Raw genomic sequence first — 13,395 nt, forward strand, 5'->3', positions numbered from 1 at the left:
GTAGGTCAGTGGGTATTTATACCAGAAAACTAAGATAAAAGAAGCTATTAACAGTTCAACTGAAAACTTAGGTTTGAGCCTGTTAGTAACCATATTTAAAAAGGAAAGGATGGGGGCGCCTGGGTGGCGCAGTCGGTTAAGCGTCCGATTTCAGCCAGGTCACGATCTCGCGGTCCGTGAGTTCGAGCCCCGCGTCAGGCTCTGGGCTGATGGCTCAGAGCCTGGAGCCTGTTTCCGATTCTGTGTCTCCCTCTCTCTGCCCCTCCCCCGTTCATGCTCTGTCTCTCTCTGTCCCAAAAATAAATAAACATTGAAAAAAAATTTATAAAAAGGAAAGGATGGTTTTCATCATGTGATGAGAGAATCTATACTTATTCATTGGGAATAAGAAACATATTTTCTAATAACTTAATTAGAGTTGAGCATATGTGTGTTTGTATAAGGGACATTGCATAATTCAATAAATAATGCCCGAGAACACTTTCATAAAATGTGCATAGATTTTGATTATCAGAGTCATGTAATAATATTAGACTGTAGTCCTGTGAAGAAATTTTGGAGAAACTACAGTATTGTTGCCTTCCTTAGCATGTAAGAAGCTTGATGCCATGGAGAATTTAGTGTTGGAATATATTGAGTATCGATTCTCTAAGGTACCATTAAGTTCTATGGAAAAACTGAATGTATCTGTTTTTTTATGGAGAGGAAAAAAAGGAGACATACATAAGACTTTTGGAAAAAGTTTTTTTAAAAGCAGATATACCTCTCCACTGATCTCCAAAAAATATGTCAAATTTTGTAGTGAAACATCCTTCATCCATAAAACGAAATGCTTACCTCTAAGGTTTAATCCAGGATGAAATTCTATTTACCTAATGATTCCATGAGCTTATAAAAGTGTCTCCTGATGAAGTGTGATGTTTCACTTTATTACAGGTAACATAAGAGAGGTTAAGGCATATTTCCAACCCAATGATTCTAAAAAGTCTTCTTGTTATTGTGTGTGTTTTTAATGTACACTTTTTCTTCATCTTCTTTTGAAACTCAAGTGAACAGTCTTAGTCAAATGCCTCAATTTACAGCAACCTGTCATCATGAAAACAAATGATTCCCTCTTTATTGTTTCTTCTTTATTCCTCATTACTAATTCCATTACCCACCCACTCCAAAAGCACCCACTCTTTTTTCTTCAGTAGAAATTTTCCCACATGTTTATTTGAACATACACATATGTATATATAGTATTGTTTTAAGTGTTCTTTTTTCAAATTACTTCAATGGTATTATGCAATAACTTATTTTTGTCTCTTACCCATTTTACTTTTTTTAGACCTAGACAGAGATCTTTCTATGAGGTCTATCCATATTTAGATAATTTCTTCAGTCTACTTATGTACGATAGTTAATTGGTTTTAAATACCATAATCCCCTATGGGTGGGTACTTGGGCTTGCAATAATCTCTCTACCTCTATAAATCTCTTATAAATATTGGACATATTACCTTCTAAACATACGTAAGGGTTTTTCAAGAATATTATACTCAGGTTTGGAAATTATTTAATTTCACATAATACTGACAGATTACTCTCCAAAATTCCCTTAGATTTTCACCAGATTTTCATATAATGTGAATTTCTAATATTTTGCAATTGAATAAGAGTAAGGTAATATTTTGTTTTAATTTTGTTTGTTTGTTTGTTTTAAGCTGTTAACTCACGTCATCAACTTTTAGTACTACAAAACCATTTTGGTTTCCTTTTTTGTGAATTTATAACCTTGATCTATTTTTGGCTGAATTTCTAGTTTATTTGTTGCCAAATTTCAAGATTTTCTTACGTGTCTACATATTAGTCACCAGTTATAAATATACAAGATATCTTTTTCTTGTCCATAACCTATTAATTTTATCTATAAACAAATAGTGTTTAATTTTGATGTCATCAGGTCCTTCATTGTTTTCCTTTTAACATTTTTGCTTTTTTTGTGTGTAATTTAGGAAATTGTCTTATCTCCAGCTCAAAAATATATTCTACTATGTATTTTACTATTAATTATATAATCTTACCTATCACATGTGTTAAAGATATCTGGACATTTTATAGAGACTAAGGGAAAATCTTATTTTTCTCATTCAATATAATTTTTATACTGCTGTTTATTAAATAATATATTATTTAACCATTGATTTGTAAACCCACCTCTGTAATATTCCAATTTCCTATAGTAGGTGTGTCCCCGGCCACAGTGTTCTGATTTCATTACTCCATTTGTCTATTCCTGTTCCTTATCACACTATTTAAATGTCCTGGCTTTGGAATATATCTTCATATCTGATAAAGCCAGCCACTTCCTACCCCTGCCAAGTTTGCTTTTTTTTTTTTTTTTTTTTTTTTTTGAGAGACAAAGTGCAAGCAGGGGAGGGGCAGAGAGAAAGGGAGACAGAATCTGAAGCAGGCTCCAGGCTCTGAGCTGTCAGCACAGAGTCCGAAGTGGGGCTCAAACTCACGGACTGAGAGATTATGACCTGAGCTGAAGTTGGCCGCCCAACCTATTGAGCCACCCAGGCGCCCCAAGTTTGCTTTTATTTTTAAAAATTGCCCTAGCTCTTTAGAGTTATCCATCATTTATATACATTTCAGAAGCCATTTTTCAGGTCCCCTCAAATATCATGCAAGGATTATGGTTAGAATTGCATTTATAGAAAACACATGTTGACTTATTTACAAAATCTGTGCTGATTCATTAATAAACATGAAATTTATTCAAACCATTCTTACATACTTTAATAGAGTCTCAAAATATTCTCTTGCTTGTTCATTCCTTTTTATTTCCAGAAACTTTATAGATATTTTTATTGCTGTTATAAACACTGTCTTAGCCTCCATTATGATTTGATTGATTTCTGTTGGAATTCTAATGGTCTTTTCTAACATGTGCAATGTTCCTTGTTTAAGTCTTTCATTGGTTCTAACCTTCTGTCTGTTAAATCTGTTGGATAGCCTTTTCAAGTGATAATACAATTTGCAAATAAGGACAGCTTCGTCTCTTCATTTGTGAGGTTTATGCTCATTTCTCCTGCTTTCCTTACTGTGTTGCTGGAAATTTCAGGAGGATATTGAATAGCAATGGTGTGAGCAATTGTATCTTGTTTCTAAATTTAATGGAAATACTTCAGATTTTTTTTAAAATATATGTGCTGCAGGTTTTTTGTTTAAGATACACTCTGTCAGTTTAAGAAAATTATCATCTGTAACTGGTTACAAGGCTGCTTTGATAAATGGTAAACTTTAGCCTTTTAAAAAATAGATTTTTTAAAATACTGAATCATTCTCTCTATGTGAATCCATTTATAGCTTCATTTATTACCATTGTATAGGACTCAGAGCATATTCTTCACTGTTTTAAATTATAACAAATGTTTTTGATTTTTATTTCTATCCTTTTGAGACCCATTGCTGGATATTTATGTGCATACCAAATATATGATCAGGAAAGAAACTCCCGATCTACTTTTCTATGGTGAATACGACAGGCTTTACTGTGACCTACTGTGCAGTGCAATTTCCTGCAGCACTGACGTAAACCCAGTTAAAAGTACCTTGAATTCCTCCTTTCCACATAAAGAGAAGGTTGTCACAAAGTCCTGTAGGTAAATTCTTTTTTTCCACACATCATCCTAACTCTATCAGTATCAGATTTTCTTTTCTGACAACTGAAAGGTCTACTCTTCTCCATGGGAAAAGAAAAAGGATGCAGTTATTATAATAGGAGATGATATTTAAGTGTTGCTTCTATTGCACCAAGCCCTTCTTTAAGCCCTTCACATATATCTGCTCATTTAATCCTCATAATAACCATTAAGGGATATCATTCCTGTCACCATTTTAGAGATTAGACACAGAGAGCGTAGGTGATTTGCAAAAGGTTACACAGCTAATAAGGGTCAGAGGATGGTTCAGACATAGGCAGTTTCATTCAGCCTCTGAACTTTGGACCACAGGTTTATTACCTTTTGGTTTTTGGTCCTGTCTTTTTTATATACAATACTTTTGGCAGTCTATTTTTAAAAATTAATACATTTTTATCATAAAGGAATTATGTAATAGAGACAAAATATTTTACAATATTTGAACTTACTAGAGTAGAAAATCTATGAAATGCATGTTCTGGAGATTGAGTCCACAGTCTCACAGAATGCAGTCATGGGCAGACTGTATTCTATGTGGCTTATACAATGTGATTATGATCTATCAGACCTGAGTTTTCCTGGATGTGATCTTTCTCATCTCTTGAATAGCAATGGTGTGAGCAATTGTATCTTGTTTCTAAATTTAATGGAAATACTTCAGATTTTTTAAAAATATATTTGCTGCAGGTTTTTTGTTTTGCTGAGTTTTCCTGGATGTGATCTTTCTCATCTCTATATATCAATGCATGTTATAATAGGATTGCATAGTATATAAGGATTTTATAGATGTGAACTTAAGATTCATTCAGTGTTTATAAAGTGATTTTTAACATGTGGCACCTAAAAGAGGAAAGAATTCTCTTTTCTCCTAATACTTATGTGATGGAAGGCAACAGTATAGTTGTTCCAATATATTTCTTTAAAATTTTTTAGGTTTATTTATTTTGAGAGAGAGAGAGAGAGAGAGAGAGAGAGAGTGTGTGTATGTGTGTGTACCAGCACAAGTAGGGGAGGGGAAGAGAGAAGGAGAGACAGAATCTCAAGCAGGTTCTGCCCTATCAGTGCAGAGCCTGATGCGAGGCTGGAACTCACAAACTGTGAGATCATGACCTGAGCCGAAATCAAGAGTTGGATGCTTAACCAACTGTAGCACCCAGGCACCCACCAATATAATTTCTGAAAATATTAATATTCTAGATAGTACACTCTGAGTTCTGATGCTTGATTGTAAGGCAAATGCAACATTGTTCACAATCTGTTCTATAATTGGCATTCCAGAATCATTGAAAAGTGTACTTTCTCCTCTTAAATTTGCAGCACCTTGTTTTTGGGATCAAGTCATTCATCGCATACCTGATTCCGGATGTACCAAAGAACCTGTATGACCGAATACGACGGGAGAAGTACTTGGTCCAAGAGATGATGTATGAGGCTGAACTAGAACATTTGCAACAACAACGGAGAAAAAGTGGTCATCCTGTTCACCATGAATGGCCTTAGTTAATACCTGAGGGGCAGTACCAATGGTGGGAATGATAGCAACCTTAAATTCTAGGGGGGATCCAGGAGGAAGGCATACCTGGCAAACCATACATATGATATGTTACTTGGAAATGCATCACAGCCATCTCTGAGATTTGGAATATCCAGGCTTCTAGGGAAGAAAAAAAAATGACTCATGACATCTAAATGGTTAGATTGACATTGCAGGAAGCCGGGATCTAATTCTCAGAACCAGCCTCAGGGAGTTGTGTGTTTGGAGACCTCTACCTTCCGTCAGCTGCAGTGTGATAGGAAGGGTGGTGGTGAGGTTTCTAGCAACAGTTTTCCATGTAAACGTTCATAAGCCAGGCATGCTTACAGTATCACCTGCTCTTCAGTCACATACTAATCTGACTTTGGAAACTTAGGTGAGTTGAGATACTTACAAGAAATGACTTACATCAGTTATTGCCTTTGCTGCCAGAATTCCATGTCCCTTCAGCTTACAAGTTTGGGGAATTTTTTTTTTCTGAGTTTATGGATCTGTGCTACAAGGAATTTATGCTGCTTTACATTGACTATGCAGTCGAAGAGTTGAACACCTTTAGTAGTCAAACCAAAAATCTAAGATTCTAAAAAGAATATCATTCACTGAAACATACTCTATTGCATTGGCTACATTCAAATGTGTTGTATCACTGACAGAACAAGTTTCACTGCCTTTTTTTTAATTAAATTTCAGTAGAGCCACATACTTATAAAATATGGGTGTTTATTCTCATATCATTTAGAATACCACTCATCCATATTTTACCGTGGAGGGCTGTTTTATAGTATGTTTAATTTTTTCCTCCCTAGTTTATTATAACAACTCTCACAGAATAACAGAATAACTTGAAATGCTGTAAATATGTTAGTTTTCCTTGTATTTTTGCACCTTGGCAATATGTAATGCAAGTTACATTTTGTGCAGCTCTGAGATCAGTTACATGGTATGCCATCGTGACTTATTTATTCAGGAAATCAGAAGCCAAATGCTTTGCAACACGTTAAGCTTTTCTAACAATGTGCACTTTTGTTCATGAGCTAATGAAAACAATGCATGAATATAAATTTATATTATTTGTAAATACACACACATGTATTTTTTGTTTTATTTCCTTTTCATCAGTAAAGGGAGTTTTCTGTTACTGTTTCTTTGATAGATTGATTTGGTTGATTTTTGAAAACTCTCTAAAACCAAGATCAAATCAACAATGACAGACATGGTTTTGCTTTGTTGTGGAGTTGCTATTTCGGTGTCAACTCTGTGAGTGTTATTGTTCACAGACAGATGCAATGGGAATGATGAAACCTCAAGTAACAAAAGTCTGGCGGAGGCGTAAACTCTGGGAGCAGGTGGGGAAGAAAGAGGAGAGTTGAAGTAAGGGAATGTGTGGGAGAAATCAAGACACCTTTCCTTGCGAAAAAAATCAAAACTGATCTCTGTTTTCCTCCCCTGGGAATGGGGTGGCGAATTACATACTCACACATTTATATACATATATATAGTCATATATATGTATTGTGTGATTATTATTTGTCCAATTAGGGTTTTTTTCCAATTAAAAATTTTCCAATTTTTTCCCAATAGAATCTTCCAGTTTTTTCCGATTGTTTTCCAAATAAAGCACAGTTGTTTCCAAAATGTATAAAGACCAGATTAAAGACAATGGAAATAAAGCTGCTTTGTATATATGCTAGAGTATCTCTAGTAAGAAAATTATAAAGTTTCTCTTACTGGAAAACTATTTGCTATCATTCTAACCCTGAAAATGTTTTTTTGTTTTTTGGGTTTTTTTTGTACTTTTTCTTCTTTTATTCCAGGAAAAAGCTGACAGATTATAGTTGTTCGTTGGTTTGTTCTTGTCAAAAATGAACACTTCCCCACTTGCCCTCTGATTCTGGGCAAAAGGAAGGACCCCAGACTCTAAACTTCCCTCCCAAGCCCTTGTTGCCAAGGACTCTTACATTCAGATTCCTCGGAGGTTCTGTTTCTGCCACCTGCTAGTCATAACAACTAGTTCCACTAACTGCACAAAGGAGTTTTAAACTCCTCCATGTTTGTAGTATCTGCAGCATTTCCTTTTATTTTGTTAGTTGAACGTATGCCATGCCTGAGGATAAATGTTCTGTACGCCTATTGAACAGGTTCATATAAATGAACCTGACATTTATGTCTTTCCCAAATTAGGGACACAAGACAAAAATATTTGTCTTACTGTAGGGCAAAGAATAGTGATAGTCATGCCCTTGAGAATTCTTTCTGCTCTTTCTAAGTTATTTTTATACTACTACCATCAGTGTTTAAAATCGTATTGATTGCCTAGAGAGAAAGAAAACGAAAAGAGAAAGGCATTTTCAATAAAAAATTATAATACATTGATTTAGGGATTGCTGCCTTTGGTAATTTTCGAGACCAATAGAAAATGAGAGAATCACTGAAAAAGTTACCTGAAATTCTCCTTTTGTGAAACAATGCAGTAGAACCTAGCTATGCTTTTATGGTTGTTGACAGCAAAATATTGACAGCCCCTCACAGTATGTGAGTTTTAAGTCACTCTGCTTTCGTCGAGAGATATGTTTTATATCATGGTTTTCATAGGAATACAAATTATTTCACAAAGATTTATATAGCACACACTATTCTCAGGAATTCTGTATTACATGAATGCTGCTTATCTATTTTCATATTCTAAATCGTTGTCTTTTCAAGCAAATGACTAACATATATGTGCATGCAGTCTGCCTTGACAAGTTGTTCAAAGCTGAAGCACTTTCCCAGTCCAGTGTGTGAAAAATTTATCGAGACTATAGCTGAAATAGTTTGCAGTTGTCTGAGTCTGTGCACGCACTTTTCGATAAAATGCTGCTGAGTGACTGCATGATGAAATACAACTTCTGAACGCTGCACTTTCTTCCAGAATGGCTGTTAGCACAATCTGTTTTAGAACGGAATGGAAAGGAACCTCTTTCACTCAATAAATTGTGTGATACGGTATTTTTCCTATAATTTGCATGTTAAATTTAATCCTGCTTGTTTTTTCACTATAAATTGGAGTGTGTTTGGGGAGAAGGGATTGCTCATTCTTTAGCTCTAAAGGCAATAGTTTCCTATTCCTGCAAGCCCTTGTTACACTCTTAAAAAGTTTTGGCTATTTGTTCTCTGATAAGCTCATTGTCATCATCAAGGCATTTGCACATGAAAAGTACAGATGGAATACCGTACTGATTCTAATAATGCTTTGTTCTAGAAACAGAGGGGAGAGGAAGGTTGATTTGTTCTTATGAAAGCAGTAAATGTTTTTCACACAGAAGCATTTTCTTTTTTTCACACTTGGGCTGACTCCACCAATCACCATCAAAATCTCCTTAGGATAGGAATTTTAGCACAGATAAAGTTCATGCCAAGAAAGGAGGACATACAGGGACAGTGTAGCCAACTGGCAACAATAGGCTACCAAATTGCCCATGTTCTCTCAACTTGATGCTCAAAATTGAAAACTTAGGTTGCCTGAAGAGTTGTGTAACTAATATGGTTGAGCTGATAAGTTTGTCAATTGGAGGCAGGTAAACATAGGCCCAGGGTATGGTGTGTGTGCTTGTGTGTGTGTTTGTGTGTGTGGGGGGAGGGGGGGTGCACGTATGCATGCTTACTCTCTGAGATATGCCCAGCTCAGTCCTACTATGGTTATAAGGTATTTCCACTACATTTCCCCCCAAATCACTATATTATAACAGGTTTTAGGAATAATTGTAGATTTCATCCAGAGAATAAGTCATCATCTTATTCTTTCTGGTATTTTCAGTCACTTAGGAGAGAACGTTTTAGGAATGGCCTAAAAAACCCGGCTTTTGATAGAAATGTGTGAATTTCTCTACAGGCACTGCTATTCAAATTGAAATGTGCCAAGAGTTGTCTAACTGGAAGATTGATTTAGCTTTAGCTAGAATCATTGGTCAGACTAGGTTCCTACTACCTAAGATGTATGCATTTGCAATGGTGATGTCTTCAATGGAACTTGCCATCTGGATTCATCTGAAAAACTACATCCACAACCACATTTGATGGTTTTCTTTCTAGAAAACACAAGTATTATAGCCACTATGTTCTAGCAAAATCCACATTAAGGCATCTTTTTTTCAGGAAAGGAAAATGAAAGCAGATACGTTGATGAAAAAGAGACTCATATTTAGGATAAAATCCAATTTCTTGTGTAATCAAAATCTACTCTCGGGGAGAAGCAGCTTATCCATCGAATCTCACTGTTTTATATGATGATCCCACTTTGTGCCCCAGCAGGATTCTCCCTAAATAAAACTGGTTCTACATCCAGCTGGCTCCAAGTGAGTCTTGAGTACACGAGAGAGTAAACTGTGTGGATGCTGTGTTACATCTTTCTTTAAGAAAGAAGGGGGCAAAATTTCCAGACATATGCCTATATTGACTTCCTCAGAATATTTATTTCCATCTTAATTCTCTCTGTGTGTGGAAAAAGCAGTTTCTCTGCTTTCCGTTTTTCAGAAGGGAAAACTTCCTAAATTATTAGTTGAAAAACAAAATTTAATGATACCTATTAAATAGTCCCCACAAAATATAACTGTTATATATATGGATGGCTAACCCCATGTGGTATTCACACTGCCTCAAATGCTTTATAATTATTTTGTCAGTGTCCATGCCACTCAACATTACCAGGTGAATATAGTCGGCCTAATTTATTTTTTAAATGATTATTGTTTTAAATAATCTCTATGCCTTACATGAGGCTTGAACTCACAACCCTGAGATCAAGAGCCACGCCCTCTACTGACTCAGCCAGCCAGGTGCCCCCGCATCAGGCTAAATCTAATCTTTCTAACAAATAGTATGAGCCAGACTTTCCCCACTTTTCATTAAGTGAGAATAGGGGGATTGAGTGGCCAGAAAAATCTGATGGCAAAGATAATTGTGGAAGCAATGTTTGGGGTATGGTTGAGGGGATGTAGAGACTTTCCTACCTAAGCAAAAGTGCCTGCTTTGCAGGTCTTATTTCAGCTTTTTCTGTGCACATACCCTGACTTCTTTCTGACTGAAAAACAACCACAGTTTCATCCATTCTGTAAAATTCAGAAGAAATGAAGTTTTTTCCCATTATTTTTTTTCTTTATCCATTTTAAGATTACAAGGCTAAATATGGTAAGCTTAGATTTCAGTGACAAGTCTAGCCAAAGAATAAAAGTCTCAGTTTTCAAAGCTGAAGATTAAAAATGCACTTAAAAATATATGCAATTTTATCTTTCTAAGATGTGTGGCTATTGGCATCAATATTGTGTTTTTCATCTAGGAAGCAGCTAGTGGAGTGCTTTAATTGAAGAGGAAGTTTGGGGAGGAGACAGTGGTTTCTCCAACCATTTTTATTCTTACGTGGATTATTAATTACGAAGGATAATTAAAGACTCCTTCTAAACTCTCGTAAGAAGTTGTAATGCCAATTTAAGGAAGATTTGCTCCTTTGAAATAGATTGACTCCATTTTTCAGGTCACCATTCTTGAAAGGTAAATAAACCTTTATTATGTAGATTCCAAATCAGTCAATGACATTGGCTCTACAAATTCTGCTGACTGTCTTCGCTGTTACAAATAAGCAATTTGTGGATTGCTCATTTATTTTCTTACATGGCAGTTACATTAGGGCATTGAATCAATATTTTTTAGCTTTTAAATATGTCAAAACAGATTCTGTAATGAGGAACTGGATGTTCAGAACATCTGTATATACACAATTGCTTTAACATTTTTTTAAAACAGATGAATGGTTGTTTCTGGGAATTCCTAAGGACAAAAAAGCCAAGGTCCATAAAAGACATTACCATTATATATTGCTTTTCTTAATTTATAGTAACCTATTATATTAAGTCATAAAATCCTTCTCATGGTTACTTCTGAGACAGTGTGTGTGTTTGTGTGTGTGTGTGTGTGTGTGTGTCCCCAAGCCTTTGGGCAGCCAAAATATTATAGATATTATCCAAAATATGTAAAAGAAGTCATGCTAATATAGTATGTCAAATCTTATTTTGATGTATGATTACTTGGTGACTTGGTAGACCTGCCTTAATCTATTAGGTTTATATAAAAGACTTTCGAGTGGATAACTATTTGCATCCCACTCCTAACCCTGTAGAAAATATTCACATTGATCATTTAAATACACTTCAATCTGAACTTACTTTTAAAAACAAATAATTAAAATAGTTATGTATCTTATGTATCTATACTCATTCTACAGACATTTTACTTAAAATTGAGTAGTTGTATAAATACAGCACTAAATTTAGAAGTATTTCATAGCTATATGAAAAAAGACACACAAAATTTGAAAATAGAAAAAAAAATTTTAAATTTCCCACTAATATACAGAAATATTAACAACTAACATTTCCATGATAGAGTAGGGTTATTTTTCTAATTTGTCATGACAGTATAATGAGAGAGGCACCAATATCTTCTCACACCCCAAGTAAGGGCCATGTTCTGATTAAATAGCCAAATATTTGTATATTTAACTCTGTCTTCTGAAGATAGCCGATATTTCAAACACCAGGAGTGCAATAATAGAAAAGGGGGCTTATGAGTGCTTGTTACTCACGTAGGCATTTGCAAATCTAGATTGGTATGGTCAGGAGATTGGAATGGAAATAACAGCATTAACTCTTTCCAAGAATTACAAATAAAAATAACCCATTAGATGATTATCAATTATGAGTTACACTTGATTAAAATTTTGTTTCCTTTTAATATCATTGGTAATATCAATTAAATTTTAGTTGTTTGGAAATAGATTATACTTCAAGGTTATTAATGTTGGATAAAAGAGGTAACTTTACAGTAAACCCAGCTACCTTACAATACTGAGATTGAGCGCATGAAATTTCTGAATATACAAATGTATACATAGAGAGCTAAAATGTCTGTAGCATTTTAAAACAACTTATTTCTAAAAACAATTTAAAAGGAGATTGCTCTACTTTTTTTTTCTATTTACTGATCTGATCTTTGTAATAATGTTTAAGTAAGATTGTAATACCATAAAGATTTGAAATATTGTTTGCAAGTCCCCTGGTGTGTGGTTTATTTCTTTTTCTCTTTAGAATGAAATGCTAGAACCCTATAAAATCACAAAGGAATGAAATTTATGTTCATGGAATATTATTTGAATTAAACAACAGAAAAGCCCTCGCCCCTTCTGCCGTTGTTGGAAGAATCACAGTTATAAACTGTGCACTGAGTCATACACGTGGCTTGAGATGCCGTTTACTTATAAGTGTTACATTGGTAATACTTAACAAATCATATATATGAATATTGCATTTTCAGTAATAAACTTATCTATCTTTATAACAGTGGGTTTTTTTTTCTTTTTTTCAAGAATTTAGGACCCTTAGAAATCATACTTTATTTAAAATTGCCATTCAAAGGCTACTGTTTGGAAATTAATGGCATGACTTTTCGTTTATAGTTTATGGTTACCTTGTTCTAATTCTTAAACCGCTTCAGTAATTCACATACTAAGCCAGTATCTTGAAAATTCTAAAGAGAAACAGTGAACCAATTTAACTTAACATGAATACTGTAATATCACTTTCTTTATATACTGCAGACTAACAAGTATTGAATGTTTTGTGGGGGCCAGTCACCATGCTAGTTCATATGACTTACCTCTATAAATCTTCACAACAACCCTATTACGTAGGGACAATTTTTGCTCCTTTTAATTTGTAAGAAACTAAACTCTAAAAAGTCTTGGCCAAGATTGCTGAGACAATTTATGTCAAAACTTACATCTAAACCTAAGCTAAGTCCAATCTGTCACCTTCATCAATAAGCTGTACTTCTTGGGGCACCTGCTTGGCTGAGACGGTTAAGCATCCACTTCTTGATTTCGGCTCAGGTCATGATCTCAGGGTTTATTTGTAGGATGGAGCCATGCATCGGGCTCTGTGCTGATAGTGCAGATCCTGCTTGGAATTCTCGGTCGCCCTCTCTCTCTGCCCCTCCCCTGCTCACTCTCTATCTCTCTCTCTCTCTCTCTCTCTCCCACACAAAATAAATAAAGATTAAAAAAAAAAAATAAGCTGTACTTCTTGCTCCAAATGGTACCAAAGAGAATATCAGTGACCAAAATGAATTCATCAGAATGAATGG

General features: G+C 34.9%; 1 protein-coding gene across 2 annotated transcripts in view; it reads left to right on the plus strand.

Moving 5' to 3' along the window:
• ANO3 (anoctamin 3) overlaps positions 1-12,304 on the plus strand; it is a 424,570-nt gene extending 412,266 nt beyond the window's left edge. For both annotated transcript variants that reach the window (XM_045484806.1, XM_045484807.1), the window contains one exon: positions 5,007-12,304. In XM_045484806.1, the coding sequence (XP_045340762.1) occupies positions 5,007-5,189 (183 nt within the window). In that variant the 3' untranslated portion in view covers positions 5,190-12,304. The remainder of the gene's footprint in view (positions 1-5,006) is intronic.
• Positions 12,305-13,395: the final 1,091 nt, after the last annotated feature.

The sequence above is a fragment of the Leopardus geoffroyi genome, chromosome D1, assembly GCF_018350155.1.
Source record: "Leopardus geoffroyi isolate Oge1 chromosome D1, O.geoffroyi_Oge1_pat1.0, whole genome shotgun sequence".
Classification (NCBI taxonomy): Eukaryota; Metazoa; Chordata; class Mammalia; order Carnivora; family Felidae; genus Leopardus; species Leopardus geoffroyi.